Source organism: Belonocnema kinseyi, chromosome 2 (assembly GCF_010883055.1).
Source record: "Belonocnema kinseyi isolate 2016_QV_RU_SX_M_011 chromosome 2, B_treatae_v1, whole genome shotgun sequence".
Lineage (NCBI taxonomy): Eukaryota > Metazoa > Arthropoda > Insecta > Hymenoptera > Cynipidae > Belonocnema > Belonocnema kinseyi.
In genome coordinates, this window is record NC_046658.1 from 47,493,406 (window position 1) to 47,516,835 (window position 23,430).

Below are 23,430 nucleotides of genomic sequence, written 5' to 3' on the forward strand. Positions count from 1 at the left end.
GTCTTCATACTCTTTGGAATACTTGTACACCAAATTAACCAAAATGGCCCTCATGGTGTACCGAGCATCTTATCATGAACAATTGTTCGCCATTCCAGGAAACTTTTCTTCCATCTGTGAATCAATTCGATGTTCATACCTCCTTCTAAATACCTGGAAGTTACCCTGCGGTCAATTTTGGGAATACCATTATCACCTGAGACTAAACATTTGATCACAGATCGCCCTTCATCGTCAGAAAATGCAGTCAGGGGAAGCTGGATGATTACAATTATACTGTTAACTTGAAAACAGCAATATACATTTCCTATTTGAGTTTATTCACGTTAATAAGTATATACATTTTGAACTAATATAACTCTTTTTAAAAGTTCCTTCATAGATCGTTGACATCCGATAAATAGCGACATAAAAAAAGAAATGCAGTCGGTAAAAGCTTTTAATAACCGTAAACACTGTCATATCTCATGTATACTATCTCCTTTTCAAGCATGGCGAATCTCTATCATATAAGTTTATTTTTATTTACATTTTCCCAGCACAATGTCTTTAAATCGGTGTCATAACGAAAAACAAACATCATTAACTTGTAAAATCATCAAATTACATCCAAATATTTAGAACAGAGAGTAAATTATAACTGTTGAGTCAGGAATTTTTGAATCAAAAAGAATTATTTTCTGCCAAAAGAAATTAATTTTCAACGAAAGAAGTGAGTTTTCTATCTAAAAAGTACAATTTTTTAGAAAACAGTTGACTTTTAGACACGAAAAGGCGAAAGATCAAAAATTTCAGGGAAAAAAATTTTGAATGACGTAGCGTTGCTTAATTCAATTGATTTGTTTTTACCAAAATGGTTGCTCAAATATTCATATGCAGCGTTTCGCAAAAATACATGAAATTTAAACAATAAGAGTAATTGAATAACAGTCTCTTTAATCTTGCATCCTAATGCACTATCTGAAAATTTCATCAAACATACATTCACACACTCATCTTATATAATTAAATCTAAATAAAACCCTATAAAATCAATACATACTATATAATTTAATTCCTGAATATGTACTCTTTAAACAAGGAAATTACATCCTCTAATGTCGAGTGAGTCTTTGGTAATGAAAAGAGATAATATTTGTTGAGAGCTTAATCAACGATTCTGTTCATCATGACTGTTGAACACTTCAGCATGAAATCCATCCTTATCAGCGACGTATTTTACTGTCCTAATATTTCCATTCGGCTCTTTTACAGTGTACTCTCCAGTTACTTTTTCACCTGAAATAAAAAGAAAAGAAATGTAAGATTATCGTTCGAAAGCTTTATTTATTATTCAATATATATTCTTCACAAGGCGTAAAAAATTGATGCAAACTCTTGTTAAAAAAAAAAACAAGAATCCAACGATCAAATTTGTACCACAGCGAATAAACAAAAACAAAAAAATTCTATTGTAATCTGAAAAAAAGAGGAAAGAAAAATGAGAAGGCAGCCAACCACATAATCCTTCCCTCGCTTCTTCTTTTTTATTTTCATTATCATCCAATTACAATAAAATAACATTCAAAATGACAATAAAAAATAAATAAAATTGCATTACCAACGTTTTGGTACTCGTACATTACCCTTATCAAGGCAAGAAAAGTTTAAAAGGTAGAAATTAAAAGCACCCACGAACAGGTGCTCTCTCTTTGATACCTGAGAATCGAATGAGGGTCGGTAGGCCAATCTCTTGTAAACACAATATAAATATATTTCACAATTACATCAGAAATAAAGAAAGTAAAAGAAAAACGAGATTCATGAAACAGCCTCGTTAAATGTAATTAATCATAGTAGCATAACTTTTGTTCAACTTATTAAAATCGGTTTTTAAATTAATAGATAACTTTGTTGTTTTTTAATATAAATCATTTCCATGAATTCTCTCTTTCTCTCATTACATTCACTATGCAAAAATTTGAACATTTTCTCAATCAAACTCATGGTCAACATCAACAAATGCCTTTGTATGTCTGCCAAGATCACTCTTGCAACAGCGTCCCAAACAAACATCACTTTTGTGTTCCTCTATCCTAGTATTAAGAAGTCTGCCAGTCTGTCCCACGTAATTCATCTTACAGATCCTACAAGTGATGTTATAAATAACACCACCCTTTTTAAAATTATAACTGAATCCATTTAAAATGGTATACAGAAAATAGTATGAATTGAAAATTCTTTAAAAATTTATTTAATAGTTTTAGAAATTTGACCAAAAAATGGAACAACAAAGGTATTAAACTAACTATATTCCTTTTACTGTTTCTGATTATCTGCAAGCAAATTATTACTCTCTTTGTTTTTGATTGGTTGAACTCTAATTGAAATATGTTTCTCACTTAACTTTTGTGGATAATGATTCAGAAAAAGGATATTCCTAACAATATTCAAATTTCTCGTATGAATTCAAAAATAGGACAAACCTAGAGCTCCGTCAACTAAGTTTTTGATTACTGCAATTTTGTTTTGAAAGGGACGAGCAGAAAGGAAATTTAAAATTCTACCTTAATATGTATTTTTTCTATACCAATCGGTAATAATATTACTACCCCACCCTTAATTACTTCTATGTCCAAAAAACTGATTCTATTATCCTGTTCTATTTCATGAGTAAATTGAAGTTTTGGATGAAAACTGTTAAAAGTATTAATGACCATCTGTAACTTTTTTAGAAGAACACATAATAAGGTATCGTCGACAAACTGAAAATAAAAAGGCAAAACAAAATCTAATTACCCAAAAACAAAAAAAATCCAAATCTTCCATCACTATTTCTACTAAAATCGGAGAAATAACCGAACCCATGGGAGTACCAGGCCTCTGCCTATAAAAAGATTCATTAAAATTAAAATAAGTTGACTCCATAATGAAAACTATCCCTTCGATAGAATCTTTGTGAGATAATCGAGTACGAGTTTTTATATTATCCCATCTAATTAAAATTGCCTGTTTAACTTATTCAAGGGGTTCACTCGGAAACATTGCAATAGCATCAAAAGAAATCATTACATGGTCGTCCGGAATCGTTTTTTGAATAATACTTTTTTGAAATTTCCAGCTATTTTTGACATTATATTTAGAAGTTGCAATAGAGCCCTTGAGAATCAATTTGAAATTCTGTTCTAAAAATTTTGTGGTAGTATTAATAGTTGAAATAACTATTCTTAAGTGATAGCCATCTTTGAGAATTTTTCTCAAACCATACCATCTTGCAAGAACTGTATATTCAGTGTTAATATTAGTCCATCTTATATCCTTTCCCAGAAGTCCTTTCTTTCTCCAATTATAAAGCATCTCAGAAGTATCTCTTTTTAATTTTTTTAGCGGATCTTCATGCAATTATTCGAAATGATCATGATTAGAAAGCAAAGTCTTCATATCTCTAATATAATCGGATTTTTTCATGCAAACAGTAATACTGCCTTTATCAGCATGCATGCAAACCATATCAGGGTTGTTTTTAAGAAACTCTTTCGTCATCATGAAACCTGTAGAAATTTTACGATCAATAGAACTGATATGTAAACTATTTTTCTAAACAAAGCTCTTTGAGAAGTGTAACCACTAAAAAAATTAAAAAGAGATACTTTTAAGATGCTTGATAATTGGAGAAAGAAAGGACTTCTAGGAAAGGATATAAGATGGACTAATATTAACACTGAAGATAGAGTTCTTGCAAGATGTTATGGTTTGAGAAACATTCACAAAGATGGCTATCCCTTAAGAATAGTTATCTCAACTATCAATACTCCGACAAAATTTTTTGAACAGAATTTCAATTTGATTCTCAAGGATTGAGAACAGATTGGCCTACTGATCCTCATTCGATTCTTAGGTATCAAAGAGAGAGAGAGAGAGAGAGAGAGCACCTGTTCGCGGGTGCTGTCAATTTCTACCATTTAAATTTTTCTTGCCTTGAAAAGGTACAAGTTCCGAAACGTTGGTAATGCAATTTTATTTAATTTTAATTTTAATTTTAAATGTTATTTTATTGTAATTGGATGATAATAAAAATAAAAAAGATGAAAGAAAGAAGAAGAGAGGGAAGGGGATGTGGCTGGCTGCCTTCTCATTCTTCGTTCCTCTTTTTTTCAGATTAAAATAGAATCTTTTTGTTTTTCTTTATTCGTTGTGGTCCAAATTTGGTCGTTGGATTCTTGTTTTTTTTTTAACGGGACTTTGCATTAATTTGATTACTTGACGTTAAATAGGATTTTTAATTTGAATTTTAATCTAATTTAAATTTCTTAAATTTTGATTAAGCGTAAAAAAACTATCTTTTGTAATTTTGAGAACTTTTTCTACTCTTCCCCTTCTACGTCACATATCATCACATGAATCTTGTACCCCTTAGAATGGCGTCACAGATACAAACACCCCTACCCCTTTTTATATCAACCTTTTTTTGTTAGATTTTATTCAATAATAGCTCAAACTGAAGCACATAATATTCAAATTATATATAATATTTAAAAAACTTTATAACCCAACATTCTTTCGAAATAATAGAAATAAGGTAATTTTGTACTAAAATAAAAGAAGAATGCGGGATTTAATTGTTTAAAATGAATTTGATAATCAGAGAAACGAATTTCTTTTAAGCAATTTAAATTATTAACCATATTTTAATTTTAAAATAAACAAAATTTATCTTAGGAAAAAAAAAGAAAAATTCTCAAGAAAATATTTGAATTCTCAAACAAAATGACCAATTTTATTATAAAAACTACGAATTAACAACAAAATACATGTATCTTCAGCCAAATAGATTAATTTTTAACTAAAAGTGATTAATTTTTAACCATTATTGGATTATTTAAGTTTTCAGCTTAAAAAATTATTTTCCAACAAAAAGCAACTGATTTTCAACCAAAACGTTAACATTTAAAGCAAATATTATACTTTTGAATTTAAAAGAATTAACTTTAAACAATGAGTAGTTGGATTTTTCTTATTGGGTTCTATTAATTCAGTTCGCATTTAGGTGAAAAACGAGAAAAATGGGAAGTTCCTTGAAAACAGGTAAAGAGAGTAGTTATTTAAAAGTGTATTAAAGAGGGAAATTCAAGAAAGAACATGAAGTTTGTATTTGGATTACTCACTTGTATAATAAAATCATTAATAGTCATTTCCCTCCACTCCTTAATCGTCACAAAACCTCTTGGACCCCTCCCCCACAGACTTAGAATGATAATAATTTTTTTGGAATTTGTTAAGTAAAGTTAAGTTTCAAATTTAATTTAAATTTTGTTAGATAAAAGATAAGAATTTAAAGTTTGCCCGTGAAACTAACGTTTAATATTAAATATTGTCCATCTCTCAGAATAGAGATTAACATTCTGTTTCAGGAAGCGAATTGTTTGACAGTGATTGCTGAGTTTCCAAACTATGGCTTAAGAACAAGCTAGATTTCCGATTGGATTGTTGGAAGCCAAAGACAGGACGATAATGAAACTGTTGGTCCGAAGATTAATTTGTACCCAACAATGTAACATCTACTGCAGTTAAAAAAAAAACTTAACAGTTCAAAGAAATTAATGTTTTTTTCTGAAATACTACAATTCTATGCAAAATATTTGATCCACATTTCATTAAAACTTATTAAACGCTTCAAACTTCATTCCCTTTCTAATAGTTTCTGATCAAAAGAAAAAAGTTTTCTTCCTATCATGAATTTAAATTTAAAATGCTGTACCTTTATATTGCTCGAAAAGTTTATAATAAGAATGAATACTTCTCATAGTCAAAAGTAAGAAAAATGTAAATATTTACGTCCTGACTCCTTTCACAGAATCTTGGTTTGAAAATGGCAAAAAATTATTGCTATCCTAGAAGCGTATAGGATATAAAGAAACTGAAGGCTCTCTACTTTCTAAAAAGAAGAAAATAAAATTGACTCGAGGATTCAAGGAGGATTACCGTCTCTGTTTTCCTTTTGGCCGTGGTAGTCCCCAGTATGATGGTCTTCAACCCCGTAAGCGAATTCATAATGGGGGCGGGCTTCATAGTCGTGATGATTGTGGCCTTGCTTGTCCACCCAAGTAACCTCATGGTCATCGCCCTGAACTGGTCCATCGAAGTGTTGAAAGGAATGGGCGTCACCATCGGCTTTCACCCGGACGAGAATTAGAGCAACCGGGACCAGAATTGACACGATCTATCAGAAAATGTCCAATAATTTATTCCATGTAAAATGCCATCATTTCGTAAATTATTACTTACGATTTGATATGTAAATTTATATGTAACTTCATGAAATTCAATTCGTTCTATTACATTTCTTTAAAAATGGTTTATATTTTTTGGTCCAAAAATTCACTGGAAATTTTTTTCTTCCAATTTTCATGCATATATATTTGTGTGGATTTTTTAAATACAAACTGCTACTAAAACATGGAATAAAACTTTCTACTGATAGTTATATGTTTAAGTAAACCTTTTAAAGAACTTATTATTGTTTTTAGCAATTTTTTCAGAATAAGAATGGGAATTGGCCATATTTCGGAAATATTCAAATTATTTTTAACTTTTCGTTAGGGTGAAGCAATGAACCATTCAATTATGCAGAAACTGCTTAAATTATCTCAATTCGTTTGGATGCGATAATGAATTTGAGTTAATAAACCTGATTGTTTTAACAATTTATCATTATTCTTAGTAATATGTCATTTGCATAGTGTTAGAAAGTTGCGCCCTTTTTTCAAAATTTCGACTTTTTGTTCGATTTTTACTGAAAGTGAGGTAATACTTGATAAATTTTAACGGATGTAAATGTTTAAACAAATTAATCTTGTCTATTACTATTATCACTATACATATGAATGCTAGATAGTTGCAGTTTTTTCTTCAAAAAATGTACTTTTGAACTATTTTCTAATTAGTGGGGTATAGTAATTATTGAAAGATAACAAAAATTATTATTTAAGCAATTTTATATTGTTTGCAGCTATCTTTTCTTATATAATTGCTAAAAAGTAGTGGTTCTTTCGTAACATTATTTAAATTGCTTTGGCTTTTAAGTTATGAATAAATAAGCCTCAGAAAGAATATTTGAGTAAACAGTCTCTTTACATTTGTGTATATATTTCCTGAAATAAAACAGATATTTGAAATATGTTTGAAATTTTATAAAAGGATCATATTAAATGTAGCTTTTCCATGATGTTGTTACTGAGAATCTGTTAGTTTAAGTTAATATTTATATAGCATTAGCCAAATAGTAAAAATAATTAACTTTGAAGAAAATACAATACCAGTTGAAAAGTAATTATTCTTGATGTTCATTTATTATTTTTTAATAACTGAAAAATAAAAGTTAAGCTAAAGATTGCAGAAAAGGCGTAACTTTTTACCATAACTCTAGGAGAAGATAGTTATAAACAATGATAAATTTTTTATATAATTATGTTTGGTAACTTGTATTAGTTACTACATAACTAAGTGATAATTGGACAAAAAGTTCAAAATTTCACAAGAAAACTACAACTTTATAGTGTTATGCAAATAAAGAGCGTATTATCAAAAATAATAATAAAACGCTTCAACAATTATAATTTTTAACTTCAAATCATTTTTAACTAAGCACAACAACGTTTATTTCATTTTATTTGTCACTGAAAATGAATTATTTTACTTCGCTGTAGGAGAACTGTATTATATGAACTGAATTACTGCGCGCAGATTTTTAAAATAATTAAAAAAATATATTCTCAGGCTCTCGCATACCTATTATTGCCAAAAATGTTTATTTTTTTACATCAACGTCCCTGTGAATAATGGAATACGTCACCTAGATTTTAGAGCAAATGCATAAAAATATTTTGGAGTCTTGTAGACCCATTTTTGTTTAAAATTGCTTATTTTATTTTAACCCTTAACGGTCACACCTCCAAATACACCTTCAGATATTTTTGATTAAATAAAATTATGAGTGATTCTAAAACAATAAAAAATAAGAGGAATATATCTGTAAATCTTCAGTGATGATTTAGCTTTTTGGAAAAAATACTTGAAAAAAACGTAGACAATCGGAAAAAAATCGGAAAGCCTGTGGGGTGTGAGCCACCCCCCGTGACCGCCCGAGTAAAAATGCTTCGACTTGAGTTCGACTTGGTTATCTCTTGAGTTCCTATCCAAGAAATTGTTGTCTGGTTGCGCCTCAAAAATGAGTCGAGACATAGGTCTTCGTCTCAATTTTATGGCCACGACAGGTAAAACGGCGTTTACTTATCTCAAGTCAAGTCTTGTCTTGGCTGAGATGATCGGCGTAAACTTGCCTCAATACGGACCTTTTTCGGCTCATAAGTGAGATTAAAATTGACGAATGAAAAGTTTGTAATTATTAAATTAGATATTTTAAATTAAAAAATTCAGAATCTGTGGGTTTGAACGAATATAATCCTCACAAATTTTCTTCAAAATAATAAAAATGGTAACTTTCTAGAAATACTAAAAAACAAACAATATTTTCGGTATTATCTTCAAACAAGTATAATGCAAACGAAAATCTGGAAATAGATTGATTGAATATATATATATATTGTATACAAATATCCAAGATGGTTTAATCATTAACAAAGATTAGCTTTTATGACAGTCAGAATTACCCTTTTTGTTAGGACAGGTATACACTCGAAGTTATAAACCGCTCGTGTCGGTGTCATAAAAATTCGACTCAAGAGATAAATTTATGTCTTCAAGATATAGAAACTTGTCTCCAGACATAAATTGAAGTCTGAATCCGTCTCAAAACTGAGGCATGCTCAAGTCGAACTTTTCGACTTTAGCATGTCTTGATTGGGGGCGATTTAAGTCGATCTCAAGTCAAAGCATTTTTACTCGGGCTTTGCGGTGCTACTAGATTTTAATTTTAATTTCCGCTGCCAATGGATTATTTTACGTTGACATACCTAGAATGCATTACTTTTAGTAGAATACAACACATCATTGATTTTATTTTACTTTGGCATATCTGGTTTAAACTCTGTGAAAAATCCGGGAAAATTGTATAATCTTGTATAACACTTTGTAATCTTTTAAAATCCCATTAAATATGTGCAGTGCTTTGTAATCCCAATAATCTTGTGTAATTCAATATAAACTCGTGTAATGCGGCGTAATTCTATGAAATTTGATTAATCACTTGTCGTGTTTTGGTTTATTAATACAGACAATTTAATAAATATTTTAATTTTTATTAAACGCGAGCTTAAGCGTTTTTTTTGCATTATGTATACATACTTCCTAAAAACCAACAGAAATAAAAATGCTTCAAAGAAAAATATAACTCAGTTGTATAATCTTTGTATATCTGTTGTTAAATTATTGTTCTATTTGATGGTTTTAAGTGTCTTCTACTATTATTTAAATATTTTCCTTTTATCTTTCCTCACTAAACGCGTTTTAAATTCAGGGGTTAGTTCTGTAAATTTTATATTCAAAATACTGGAAAAAAATTAACAATTTACACTTTATTCAAAACATATTCTTGAGAAACACTAAAAAAACGAAAGATAAAGTTTCATCGATTTCGGGCGAAAGATTCGCTGCAACCAAAATTAACCTTGACGGATAAACTTTACATGAATCGAAGATGATTTCCAATCTTTAATCATGCCTGGATAATCTTTCGCCTTACATTCGCTCCATTTTTATTCGCGATGTAGCAAGAATTGCGATCCCAGCGCTATCTGTCGTCGTTTAACTTTATTAAATTGGAGAGAACTGGGGATTCCCATCTGTCAGTTGCTTTTTGCGTTTTTGCTAAATGGTATTAAATAAGTTCTAATGCCTCAACAATAATCTAATTGATTTCGAAGGAGATATATCGGTAAGAACAAATTATTTTTTCGTGTTTTCTGTTGCTGATTGTACATGTGTTACCGAAATTTGCTCACTTCATCGTGACGCAGTAGATGAGATCAGAATTGTTCTCCTAACCTCAGGTAAACTTTCGCCGAAATGTGTTTAATTTTCAACCGTTTGTAAGTTTTAGCTGCAACAAATTCTAACTTTTCTTTTTTCTTAGTTATTTTAAATCTGGTGTCACGATTTATAGCTCGAATTCACTATTACTTTGCCGTTTTCCCACTGCTGCTAAGGATGCCGTAGCAGACGACAGCTTTTATTCCATCGTAGGATAAACTTACGCCAAATAGCATGTAAACTTTATCAGCTGGAAATTTTACATGGAACAAAATTTAACTTCAGTTTTTACTGTGAAAAAATATCTTGAACACGATTATTATATGCGATTTTAAATTACGATTTCACGGTCAAACAACAATACCCATCCCCTACACAATCCCTTGTACTATAGGATATTGCTCATAAAAGTAAACACAAAAGGATTTATTAAAAAGTTGTGCAAAGCTTAGTTTGGGCACAGAAAAGTTTCAAGGTTGCGCCCAATCAACCAATGAGGAATCAACTGTAACCTTTAGCGACCACTATTTCGTGTCCCAAGCGTTGAGATAGTGTGTGCGTACAAGTGGTCACTAAAGCTCGCTCCTAATTAATTGATTAGGCTCAACTTTCATGATGTTTTGTGCTCACACTAAGCTTCTCACAAACTTTTGGTACAGAGGAACGGTACAGTTACCCTATGAAACTACCAACTCTTATTTTCCTACAAAAAAATTTTGTTATAAAATTTAAATTAAATTATCTGTTCAATCGAGTACATAACTTTAGAACAGAGTTTAAATATTAATGATAAATTTCTACATTATTTTCGATATTAATTCCTTGAATTTTCGCATGTTAATTTTTAAATCCCTGTGAACTTATATAATCTCACATAATCTTGTGTGGTCTCGTTTGATATAATGTAATCTTATATGATACCATGTAATCCCGATTAATCTTAGGTAATCTTGTAAAATTTAATGTAATTTTGTATAATCGCATGTAATATCTTGTAATCTTCCAATTTTGTAAGCCCCTCCGATAAAGCAATTCGTTTAAGGCAATGAAATCATTTCCGAAATTTTGCACGTACGCTTTATTCCGTGGGATAATTTTTTTAGAATTTATTATTGAATTAAAAAAAAAAGGTTTATTTATTATAAACTAACACATTCTATTGTTTTATCCAAAACGATAATTTCATTTGAAGAAATCTAAAGGTAAAATAAAAAATTATATTTGATTAATTCAAAGAAAATTTTCGTTTGAAGCAATCAAATATTTCTTTAATCAAAAAAAGTCTTTGGTTTGTAGCAACCCAATGTTTCTCTTAACAACATTTCAAAAATTAACAAGAAAATTTCCTGATGTCAAACAAATGTTTCTTTGGCGACATATCAATACTACAATTTTTTTATTGGACCTGAAAGCCTTTTCGATACATTTTGTGCAGCTCTTAAATTGGCCTCGCCTTAAGCACTTCAAATACAATAAAATTACTGTTTTCTTATCGACTTTTTATACAAAAATATTGTAAATTAAAACTTCTATAATATGAAGGTTTATCAATTTCCATAAATCTTCCGCTACCATCAATAAAGTTCTTGTAGTCAATGAAGCAATGAGCAGCAAAATAAAATTTACTAGGTAATTTCAAACCGCCGAGTTTAATAAGGCTTAAGGGTCTAATACTAACCGCGCACTCTTTACTTTACCACCTACAATTAATGAGAAATAGTATCTTACTATAATTTGAAAGAAGACAGGTGAAAGATTAAAGCCTAAAATATGTACAATTTATTAGGGGAAAAATTGAAATATGTAGCTTAGGATGAACATTTTTCTTCTTTCCGATTGATAGGTAATAAAAACAGAAAATGTGACGATAAGTGGAAGAAATAGCTCAATGTAGAGTAGAACGATGAATATCCTGGTGCGATCGTTAAACATTTTTGCTAAGTGAATAAAACCACAACCACTGTTTTCCTTTCGATAACACAGAAGTTTGGTGAAAAGAAATTTTCACTGTAAAACACTCACTTTGAAAATCATTGCGAACAACTTCTAAACTTGAAAATAATCTCCGTTCATGCGAGAATCGATCAATGGAACTGAGTGTTTGATTGATAAGCAACGTGGCTTTTATAGACCCGTCTGTAAAGTTTCCCTTTGCTTAATTCTTGATAGATTTTAGATCAATTTAATCCTGTGCCTTCTTACGGGCAAAGCTGCGAATGAATTGCAAAAGACAATTATTCAACCGGTTAGGTGAACAAAAAAGATAGCGGCTCTGCTCGCTCAAGCGATTATTGGTCAATCGGTGAGTCGCTGAGAGGAACTAACAGGCTAGCGCCCGCGGTGACAAGAGAGCAAGAAATTTTAGGAAACGGTTCTCTTGCCTCGACACACGCGTATTGTTCCATCATCGTTGAAAAAAAAAAATTACGTCATGAGAACTCTCTTTTCTTTTGAAAAAGGAAAATGTAGAAAAAATATTGCATGTTATTTAAGACCGTGTAATTAAAACCTTTTTAATTATATTTACGATGTAAGAAAAAGTCTCCCAATTTCTTCCCTAACTCTTACTCAATCATTTAACAGCTAAACATGTTATGAATATATTCAATTTTCTTTTATTATATATCACAATAAATCTAGAGATATTAATTTGATCTGGAGTAGAATGATCCACAAATACAAGAGTATTTTGTTTCTTTGTAATCATACAGATTTTCGAATAAATTTCATACATTTGCAGCAAAAACATTACTTTCAGATTATGTGTCAAATTACAATTTTTATTGAATTTATATTTTTAAAGATTATTATAAGCAAATTTAATTTGAACATCTTCGTCCAAACCAAAAAAAAATTGAAATCATTTTCTATATCTTTTTGAAAAATATTTCAGATTGAAAATTTTTTTCGAACGTACCAGAACAATTAGAAATATATTTATTTTAATTATTTTAAATCGCTGTGAAGTATCTCTAATACATTTTTGTGTAGTAAATAATGTTTCATCTGATTAAAGTCAAAATTTTTGTAATAAAAATTTTATTTTAAAACGAGAGAAAAATTAAAAAATTTTATTATCATGGTAATTATTATAGTATTCGAAAATTAAAAACTGACGATAAGTAAGTGCAATATTCTAAAATATGACAGAATGAAAAATAATTGCAAACAATTTAGAGTAGGGGAGCGGCTTCTATTGTCGCGCAGCACCTTATGTTGCGCACCCTTATATAAAGAAACTGAAGCAGTAATTATTTTATGTTTATCCTGAAAAGTTTTATTTATTTACTTTAAGCGCCTAGCAGTTATCATCAAAACGGAACAAAAGCAGTGAAAATTAAGGTATATGGAAGTAAAATTATAAACTCGTTGTCTTACCTCATATTTTAAGGTCTTGTGAATGCTTTAGTGTTTTGATATTAAGTAAAAATAATGAAATTTGGCATAAAATGTGTTTAGCTCACTCCGAAAGTCATATGGCTCAGTGTTATAATAATAATAAATACCCATGCACTATATATGAAGATCTAATGTGATGTGCATTCGCTTATATTATTATTGCTTAAATTGATCGATATATTTTTTTCGGCGATATTAGGGGCTCTTTTAACTATTTGCATTCAACATTGTTTTAAACAATTGGAAATGTTTTATGTTATCTAATTTAAGGTTCATATTAAACATAGTAAAAATAATACGTTTTTAAAATAACTGAAAAATTCAAAGACAACAATACCTTTATTGAGATCCTTTACCCGCGGGAAATATAGTGGATTTGTTAATGAAAACTGAAACCTTGTTCTGACATTCGTCGAAAACCCATCGTTTATCGAAGCACAGAGCACAAATTGTATGAGAAATAATATTTTTTGATACTCACTCCATTTTTGTCAACCAAATTTCTATCAAGGGACTTTCTCAACAAATAAAAATGTTCAGACATACGAGGTGTGTTCAAAAAGAAAGGTGACTTTTCAATTTTTGCGGGCTTTGTACATTCAAGTTTTTAATTTTTTGTTTTGTTGTGTTGGTACACTCGTCAAGATCATATGTTCACAGTTTTGACAATATAGTTCGTGTTGTTTTTCTGGCAGAGGCGTGAAAGATTAGAAGGGTTTGGTGTGCTCGGCGATTTTCTTCTTTCGAAAAAACTGGAGAAAAGATTTTGCATTAAATTTTGTGTAAAAAATCGAATCCAGTGCTCTAAAGCTCTTGAAATGTTGACAGTTGCATACGGTGAGTCTACTCTGAGTAAGAAAAATGTGTAAAAGTGGTACAAGCTGTTCCAAGAAGGCCGAGAGGATGTCGAAGACGAACCTCGCCCTGGACGTCCCAGCACGTCAACAACAGATGAAAACATTCAAGCAGTGGAAGAAATGGTTTTGAAAAATCGCCGAATTACCATCAGAGAAGTTGCTGAAGATGTTGGCATATTGGTTGACCAATATGACCATCGCTCAGGAGATGTTGAATGATATGGAAGAAACGTCCGGAAATTTGGAAAAACATTTCGTGGCTTTTGCTTCACGATAATGCACCTGCTCATTCATCGTTGCTTGTGAAAGATTTTCTGACCAAAAACTGCACCACAGTCATGCCTCAGCCTCCATATTCACCGGATTTGGCCCCCAGTGACTTTTCTCTTTTCCCAAAACTGAAGGGACCCATGAAAGGACATCGATTTTCAACGTTTGAGGAGATAAAAACTGCATGGCTGAAAGAACTCAAGGCTATACCACAAATTGATTATCAGAAGTGCTTCGATGATTGGAAAAAGCGTTGGCACAAGTGTATTATATCTGAGGGGGATTACTTTGAAGGGGACAAAATAAATATTTTGAAATTCTGAGTACTACTAATGTCTTTTATTTTCGACACTGATCAATTTGAAAGATGTTTACAGTTGGAAATTCACCAATATGTTCAATTTTGAATGTTTGTAATTTGAAGTCAAAAGTTTTTTAACATAATTTTGAAATATGGCTATCGTAAATATTTGAATTATTGAAGAGCCTTCAATTTTTAATGTGTATAATTTAAAATGACTTAGTTTTGATTTTTTTTTAAATTGTACAAGTTTGAAGATTTATAATAAAAAATTCTTCAACTTAAAAAATGTATATTTTAATTTTTGATGATGCTGATCACAAATAGTCAAGTTTTTTAAACATAACATTTCTATAGTTGAAGAAATTTTCAATACAAATAATCAAAATTCTGGAATAATTATAAAGCCAAACATATGAAAAAATTTTCATTGTAAATTGTCAAGATTAAAAACTCGTCAATTTGAACAATTAATAATATTCATTATTACATAATTCTGCAGAGTTTTAGTTCAAAACGGTTCAATTTTAAAGAGTGTACATATGAATACATTTTCTTTAATGTGGATGATCTTTAAAATCGAGAGTGAAGTTTTCAATTCTATATCGTCCAAATTGAAGAAATTTCAAATATGAAGCTTTTACCTTACAGACTTTTTAATTGTAAAACTTAAAACTTGCATTATTTCAACCACGGCTGAAATAACGTATCGACATATATTTTGTTTCCATGGACTTCTAGGTATACGAGTTTTCCTTTTAACTGTTTCTCTATTCCGCGCAAACGCTGAAATCGGAAATTTAAAAATAGAATTCGAAATGAAATGTCAAAATAGTCGAAGTTATTTACTTCCATTTATTTCGCATCTATCTCAGTTAACCTCGTAAGTGAACATATCTAAATCTAATTTAGAATTTTTTAAGGGTAAGAATAGAAAATTACATTCGTTTAAGAGTGCCGACAAAAAATTTCAAAGCTGAATGCGGCAAATTTCAATTAATAAAAATGCAAGTAATTAGGTTCGATCATTTACAAATTTGGTCCTACACATATTGTAAAAAATACAAATATAATTTCTCGTCTTTTTATTAAAAGAAAGGAAAGAAAAACACTTAATTATTCGTGTAATTGTGATCTAAAGTTTTATTTTCATTTTATTATGAGAATAATTTAAACAATATTTTCTAGCACAATTTCTGATAATTATTGATCAGTCATTTATTTATTTTATTATTTTTTAATATTATATTTGCTATTACAGGTTCTGGACGTTTTTTTCAGCCTCTCTAGCCCTTTTATTTTTTCCTGCGTGTCATTCTAATAAATTTAATTTTCTTTCTTTTACCTTTGTTCAAAACTTTAATGTTAGACAGAAACAGTTAAAAGAAAACTTATATACATAGAACTCCATGGATACAAAAGATTTGTTGATACAACGTCATTTCAGCCGAGGCTTCAATTTTGTAGAGTTACAATTAAATACTTTCAATTGAAGACTCTTTATTATTTAATATCTTAGAATAGAAAATAAATAAATGCCTTTTTTTGAAAATGTTCAATTTTGGTTTAAGAAATATGAATTCAATAAATTTCATATATTTTAAATTAAAAAGTCTTCAGTTGTAAAGAGTAGAAATGAGAGCATTGATGTTTTAAAATTCTTTTAATTTTGCGTTGTCATAGCGCTTCTTCATAGTGGGAGGTTTGTGATAAAGTTAATTTTAATATAAAATTTGTTGACATATTTCGATATAATTTGACCCAAGGAAATCGTAAATGCATTTTTTCGTAACGTGTGTGTGTGTGTGTGTGCATGTAATTCTTTCGTGTTTACCATATCTCAAAAAGTTAACGAGATATAAACGTTAAATTTAGATGAATTATAGCTCTAATTGAAATTAGGTCTAATAATATTTGAAGTCAGAATGGCCAACGAGAAGTGCTTTTATTAAAAGTTATAAAAAAATGACTTTGATTATACGAATAAAATTTTTTTTCTTGAAATACTACAGTACTGATATTGACACATTTTGTTCGCGTTTTCGAGACGCATTGATCGATCTAAAGTGAAAATTTTCTTGACCTAATAGTACCAAATTATAAGGTTTAAAAAATGGTTAATTCCGTTTATATGAGTAAAACTTCATTAATATTGAGAATTCTACGATACTCTATCTGATGTATTTGTGTACGTCTATTTAAGATGCGTCGAATGAACTATTAACGGACCTTCCACGACCTCGTGTGATGTAACTTTACCAATTTCTAAATTTCGAAAATATACTTTTCATCTCATTCACACATGGAAGACTATTTTAATATTTGGAATATAACAGTACTGTATAATGTATTTGACGTAATAGTTCGCGTTTCCAAGTCGCCTCGAATGATTTATTTAGGAACCTTTGAGGACCTTTATGTTCCGTCAATCGATATTCACAAAAATCAACAAACGTGTTTGCTCTCTTTGTTGAGGAAAACATATTTAATATTTCAAATATAATTCTATTATATATGTTTAAAAAATTTTTGTTGCAACAAACTGACGCTTACAAAAGAACTGTCAAACTCGGGGATGCTTCGACTCTTATGGTATAAGAAACAAGATACGAAAATATGATGGGCTCCAGGAGCTTACAAATCCTGAACGAAAATAAATTCTAATATTCATCAGGATACAATAACCATATTTTTAGAATGACACGTCCTTCCAGAGGAAATATTTACCAAGCTTAAATGTCGAAAACATTTTGAAAAATGCGTTCTACTTCTCAAAGTGCAGTAAAGTGTCAATGCTTGATTCAGTGAATCCTGATAAATGAATATGAAATAGGAAGGTGAAGTGTTGAAAATGGAATGATCAAGAGTGGTTAGAAAGTGTGAAAATGATAAGCGGTCTGAAGCATCCTTGACTTGCGTTTGAGAGTTGGTAGAAAAGGCAGGATTCTATTTTACAAGACTGTCGTCGACAAATCTTATTTAGAGCAGATTTATTGCTGCTTCATCTCTGAAATCGAGGAAGGATATTATGCCGGACTCGGATGCACTATTCACAATGCGACTACCCCTCTCAAAAAGTTTCATAACTCAAAAGCCCTGCTCCTTCCAGGCACTTCCGCCGAGTCGCTCCAGCACATCGCGTGCCAAAATCACATCCTCTCCTTCAGAACAATTTTTCAGCATTCTTGCTACCAAGTCTACTCGACGCGGCCTTTTTTACCTTCTTCAAAAGTGAAACACTAATAAACCTTGTTCTTCTCAGGACTTTCTGTGAAACGAAAGAAATGAATGTACCTATTACTTTTGTAGTCAAACAAGTATGCAAGTCAGGCTTTATGCTCTTATGTACTCTCAGTGCCATGGCCAAGGGAGGGGTTTTAGGTGTTAGAACCCCCGCCCCCATTGACGATTGAAGAGGCACATCTATTTCCTTTTTCTATACCGTCTCAGTCCTCCGTTTATCTGATATATTTTCCAAAAATACTTCCCCACCCACTCTCACAGGTAATGAGGGGTCTCCCTAATAGAAAATTTCCAGAACCCTAATAAAACTATTCATTTCTGAAACGCAAAATGTGAACCATAATAATGTAAACTTTAAGCCTGCAAATATTTCTATAGAAAAACTTCACATAACGAAACCGCAATAAAAACTAACATTTTAAATCTATTTTCTGAAACGTTAAAACCAACATTTCTCGCAGATTATAGACGAGCTTAAACGGCAGGTAATCTATGGTACTTATTTTAAAATGAAATTAGTACCCATTTTCGCAAATGAGTTTCTCAGCACATAGTTTAATTAAATAGATGTGAAAAGAAAGCAGAACAGTGTTCTGTTTGCTTGAAAGTAGACACTCAATATTGAAAAATTCAAATAATCTCAGTTTCTACTTGTACGCGACACAATGTCATGCAAGCGAACTGCTGGCACTTCTATGTGGATATAGAAACGAAAACCCCGCGTGCGCAACCAATCATTGAGGAAAATTTAAATTAGGAAAATTCATAAAATGTTCATACAAACGCTAATGTATTTCTCAATGATATTGAATCATTTAATGTCTATAAAATTTCTTTGGAGAAAAAAATTTGACACTGAACTAGTCGAATAGCAAATGTAGTTAATATTGCTGGATTATTTATTATATAATGAAAAAATTGGAATATAAAATAATAGTATACTACATTGAACTGTTATTATTATTATTGTTATTGTTAGACTGAGTACAATATTAAATAAAAATTTCGAAAATTAATGTTTAAATAGGAATAATATAATAATAATAATAATAAATATAATATTTACAAATTTTATGTCTTGCTATCGTACTCTAATTTTTCCCTGTAAGTAGTACCTCACTTTCTGTTCATGCATGATAACCTGCCCCTTTTGTCAAATTCTGGCTACGCCACTGTGTACTCTTTGTGAGATCCTTTACGGAAGATGCAGGGTTAAGACCACTTTTTATTTTTTAAAGATTTATGAGAACACAGTTTAAAATTCATTTTAAAAAATTATTGGCAACATTTTTTTATACAAAAACTTACGAATATACGAGTTTCAAATCGCGTGATAAAATTATTTATTTCTGCAGACTGATAAGCAAGACAAACACTACAAAATCACAATTTCAAATTGTTTTATGCATCTCAAGAATAGCGCGCTGCACGTACCTATTACACGTTTCTTATCTAAATTGCCTAATTATAAAATTAAAATATAGGCTTGCATTTGAAGTTCTAAAAAATATAAATAATATTCGCCAATAAAATAAATACTGAAATAGCTACATCGGCTTTCATACAATTTTCATTTTGGATTTTGATGATTTTTCGAATAACCCGTGTAGAAATTGCCCTAATAGTCCCTAATAATATTGGGGCTTTGTAAGGGGCCACAACAGCTTACCTTTATTAGGGTTGCCCACATCAGGACCTATTATGGTCCAAATATGGCAACCCTTTTGATTTAGATGACTTCCATAATAAGCCCCCTATTGTGGCCCTGGATAGGATCGCTTTAGAACCTAAATAATTTGAATGATCAAAAAAAAATTTCCTAATATGAAAAAAATTGAAAAATATGACATGCTATCTCATTCGTTCTAACTGTGCACCACGCAATACAAACTTTTGGACCATTTTTTGACAATTTTACACTATTTTTGGAAATCGATGAAAATTTTAGTGAATTATTCTTCTCGTGTTAAATTGATAGCGGTAAGTACTCAGATTAAAATAAACCTTTTAGCAGATTAGCAAAAAAAGAACGTTGTGAATGACGTTTATAGGTTAGGTCATTGTGTCACACGCGTGTCACATGTGAAAAAATGATGATGTTTATATTTATTGAACTTTAATCATATGAATTGAATATTATTTATGCGAATTATCTAATAGGATTTTATTCAATTATTTTCATAAAGATAAAAGAGACCCAATTTTTACAGTATGTGAAAAGGTTTGAAAATTTGTTTACGAAATCCTTTTTTTATACATTTTTATTATATTAAAACAGTATTCGTAATTTCTTTTTATAAATAAATTGTATTTTCTATCACTATCAACTTTGCAGATACCTGGAACTATCAATTTCATGGAATAGTGCATATAAATTCAAAAATCTGGACCTAACCTATAAATAAATACGTCACTTTACACCAGGGGGCTGCTTCCACTGTACTGCCTAATGCAAAACATGTGTCACGAGAGTTGAAAACGGCCGTGCAGCGACCCTAGTAGTAACTTTGTTGTACAAAACCATGCAGTATCATAGAAAAAATGAATAAAAATTACAAAATAAATATGAAAAACCCTTTAAAATCATTTTTTCTTCATAGTGTAGTCAGGTGGTAAATAGGACTTATGTACTTACGTATTATTTTCTTTAATATAAGAAAAAGGGGCATAATTGACACAATTCAAACAAACAAATTGCATGGATATTCAGAACTTATAAAAAATAATTTAAAAATAAATAGCAAATATTCAAAGAAATAAAGGATGCCAAAAATATATATTATTATCAAATTATAAAATTGTCCAAATGTCAAATAACGAGAAGATCTTCAATCAATAGTCTTCAATCAATAGATCTTCAATCAATAGTTAATTGATTATTAATTAATGAACTATTAATATAATTATAAATAAGGCAAACAATTTAATTAATCATTAATTAATTATTTCCGGAAAATTTTTAATTTCGTTAGACTTAACTTTCAGAAATAGAGATATTTTTGGGAATTTAACAATTCTTTAATTTTATCATTCAGCATTTATTTTTCTTGCTAATTTAAGATTTTCTTATTGATTTTTTCGTTATTTTGTGTAAGTCCCGGACATTCAAAGACTTTTAAATATAATGATAAAGAACTAAATTTTTTATATTGCCGTTTTAAAATATAATGCTACTATATAATAAATATAATTATTATATCTATAGATGATAAACAAGGAATATGATAAATCCTAAAATATTGTTTTCTATAGAAATGAAATAACGAACTCTCAAACGTAATATTTTTTTAATCAATTAGACTTTGTAACGAAGGTAAAATATTTAAAAATTTGTATGAACTCTTAAAGAAAAACCATTACCGAATATTTTTTTTACCTTTGACAACACTCAAATTAATCGAAAATTATTTTTCGAAGTGCTATAATAAATTCATGTTGAAATTAAATTCTGAGAATTGAAAACAAGAAAATAAGTATTCTCACTTTGTTTTTAAATTGATGTAAATATAATTTTCATAAGATTCTTTAGAAAATTTAAAAGATTTTTAAGTGTTTCAGGTTTGTCAAAAAAGAATCTAGAAGAATATAAAGAATTTTTCCATAATACAGGATTTTACGAAATATTCTGAAAAATTCGAGTCCTTTTAAAAGATGTTTAGAACTTTTAGAAGATGAGAAGGAATCAAGAAATATTTAATACATTTTCGACAATGTTTCCGAGTTTTCAAAAATTCTAAATCTATTTAAAACGTCTAAAATCCCTAAAAATACTTTTAACTGACACGAATTCTTCTCACAATTTTCAAATATCATTCAAAATTACAATCTTCTAAATTTTCACTCCAACTTTAAGAAAATTTGTTTATTCTCTTGAAAACTTTCGCAACTCTTTTAAATTCTACTAAATATTTTTTGAATTTACCCAATTTTTGTTTGCTTTTAATTTACAATCTTACCAGATTGAAAGATTTTGCTTTAAACTCTTCTAAACTATTTTAAGAAATTCTAGAAAATCGTTTGTCATGTTTAAAAGCGCTTTTAAATTTTTTCTTAAAGCTCATTTTTCAAAATAAAAAATTATTAAAAATTTTCACACGAATGTAAGAAAAATGATTTTTTTTTAAATCTTTTCAGACCTTCTCAATCTAAACCTTCTAATTTCTAAACTGTCCTTAATTTTAGTGAAACTTTACAAAATTCTTAAAAAATCGTAACTAGTTTTAATTATTTTCTAATCGTTTCAAAACTTTCGAATATCTCTTAAACTTCAACCCACATTTTAAAATCTTTAAAAATTAAAATTATTCTTTCAAAATAAAACCGAAACCATTTCTCCTGACGTCTTTTATAATGATTCAAAAGCTTCTAACTATTTTATTCGAGGTCTTCGAGTGTTCTCGGAGTTCACTTTTATAACCTGATTTTCACACCGGAGCGATAAACATCGGCATAATTAATGCAAATGATTCGATTCGATAATGATTCGATAATCATTCTTAATATTTGTTTAAGAGTTTGTAACAGCTCAACATGACAAAAGACATATAACAGTCAAAACAACTAGAACAAAGTTAATACTAGCGCCGCCGCATGGCCGTTTTCAACACATGGGCCATTTTCAATTCTCGGTGACACGAGGCTGCTTTACACGCAGAAAAAAGAAATGTAACATTTACTTATCAAAAATCGTAAAGGGTTTCTTGTAACCGTGACAGTATAAGCTGCTCTTAATAAGAGGGTCAAAATGTAAAAATCACTTAGCATTTCGTAAATGTCACAATGAAATTAAGGTTAATTCAACGGTTATCCTTCAGTAAAATAATCCTCTATTCCCTCGTATTACATACTGTACGACATGTAAAATCCACTGAATCGAGATTTACGTAGTAACGTATTAGTATTAGTTTATTTAGCTCGCCCCTAAAGTTGCAACGCAACCTATCAGCGCGGAGCAACCGGTGAATTCACGACGCAATCGGCAATGAATGGATTGCATCACCTAAAAAACATTCCTTTTTGACATTTCTGTGACATTCGTCACATTACTCAATATTCCCACTTTGCAAGGAAGGGGTTTTATAAAAATAATACAATTTTGGATGGCAAAACTTATCCACAGATCGCGTATACTTGAGAGTTTATTGGAGCAAGACGTGTTTTTGTTCCGTGACTGTTTCAGGTGACATATAGATATGAGGTAAATGCGAGAACTTTTTTTCTGTGCCGCGATGGCATGGTCGCGTATTCAGAAGTCGTTTCTGAGGTCACCACCCTCAGTTACAAATGCATTTCAAAATTATTTTACAGATCGCAACTCGTGTAATAGTGTAGTGGTAAGACTACTGACTTACGTGCTTAGGTTTATCTGTTTGAATCCCCCCCTCCCGATTGCGT

At 30.1% G+C, this 23,430-nt stretch overlaps 1 protein-coding gene across 2 annotated transcripts in view; it reads right to left on the reverse strand.

The window, feature by feature from the left end:
* Window positions 1-299: 299 nt before the first annotated feature.
* The window catches only part of LOC117167670 (cuticle protein 7-like), a 43,052-nt gene continuing 19,921 nt past the window's right edge, over window positions 300-23,430 (reverse strand). The window contains exons 1-3 of one of the 2 annotated variants that reach the window (XM_033352774.1): window positions 11,989-12,037; window positions 5,962-6,199; window positions 300-1,278 (exon numbers count right to left, since the gene is read on the reverse strand). In XM_033352774.1, the coding sequence (XP_033208665.1) occupies window positions 1,151-1,278; window positions 5,962-6,199; window positions 11,989-12,000 (378 nt within the window). In that variant the 5' untranslated portion in view covers window positions 12,001-12,037 and the 3' untranslated portion in view covers window positions 300-1,150. Of the gene's footprint in view, window positions 1,279-5,961; window positions 6,200-11,988; window positions 12,038-23,430 lie in introns of those variants that run through there. The other variant, XM_033352776.1, reaches the window with a different exon arrangement.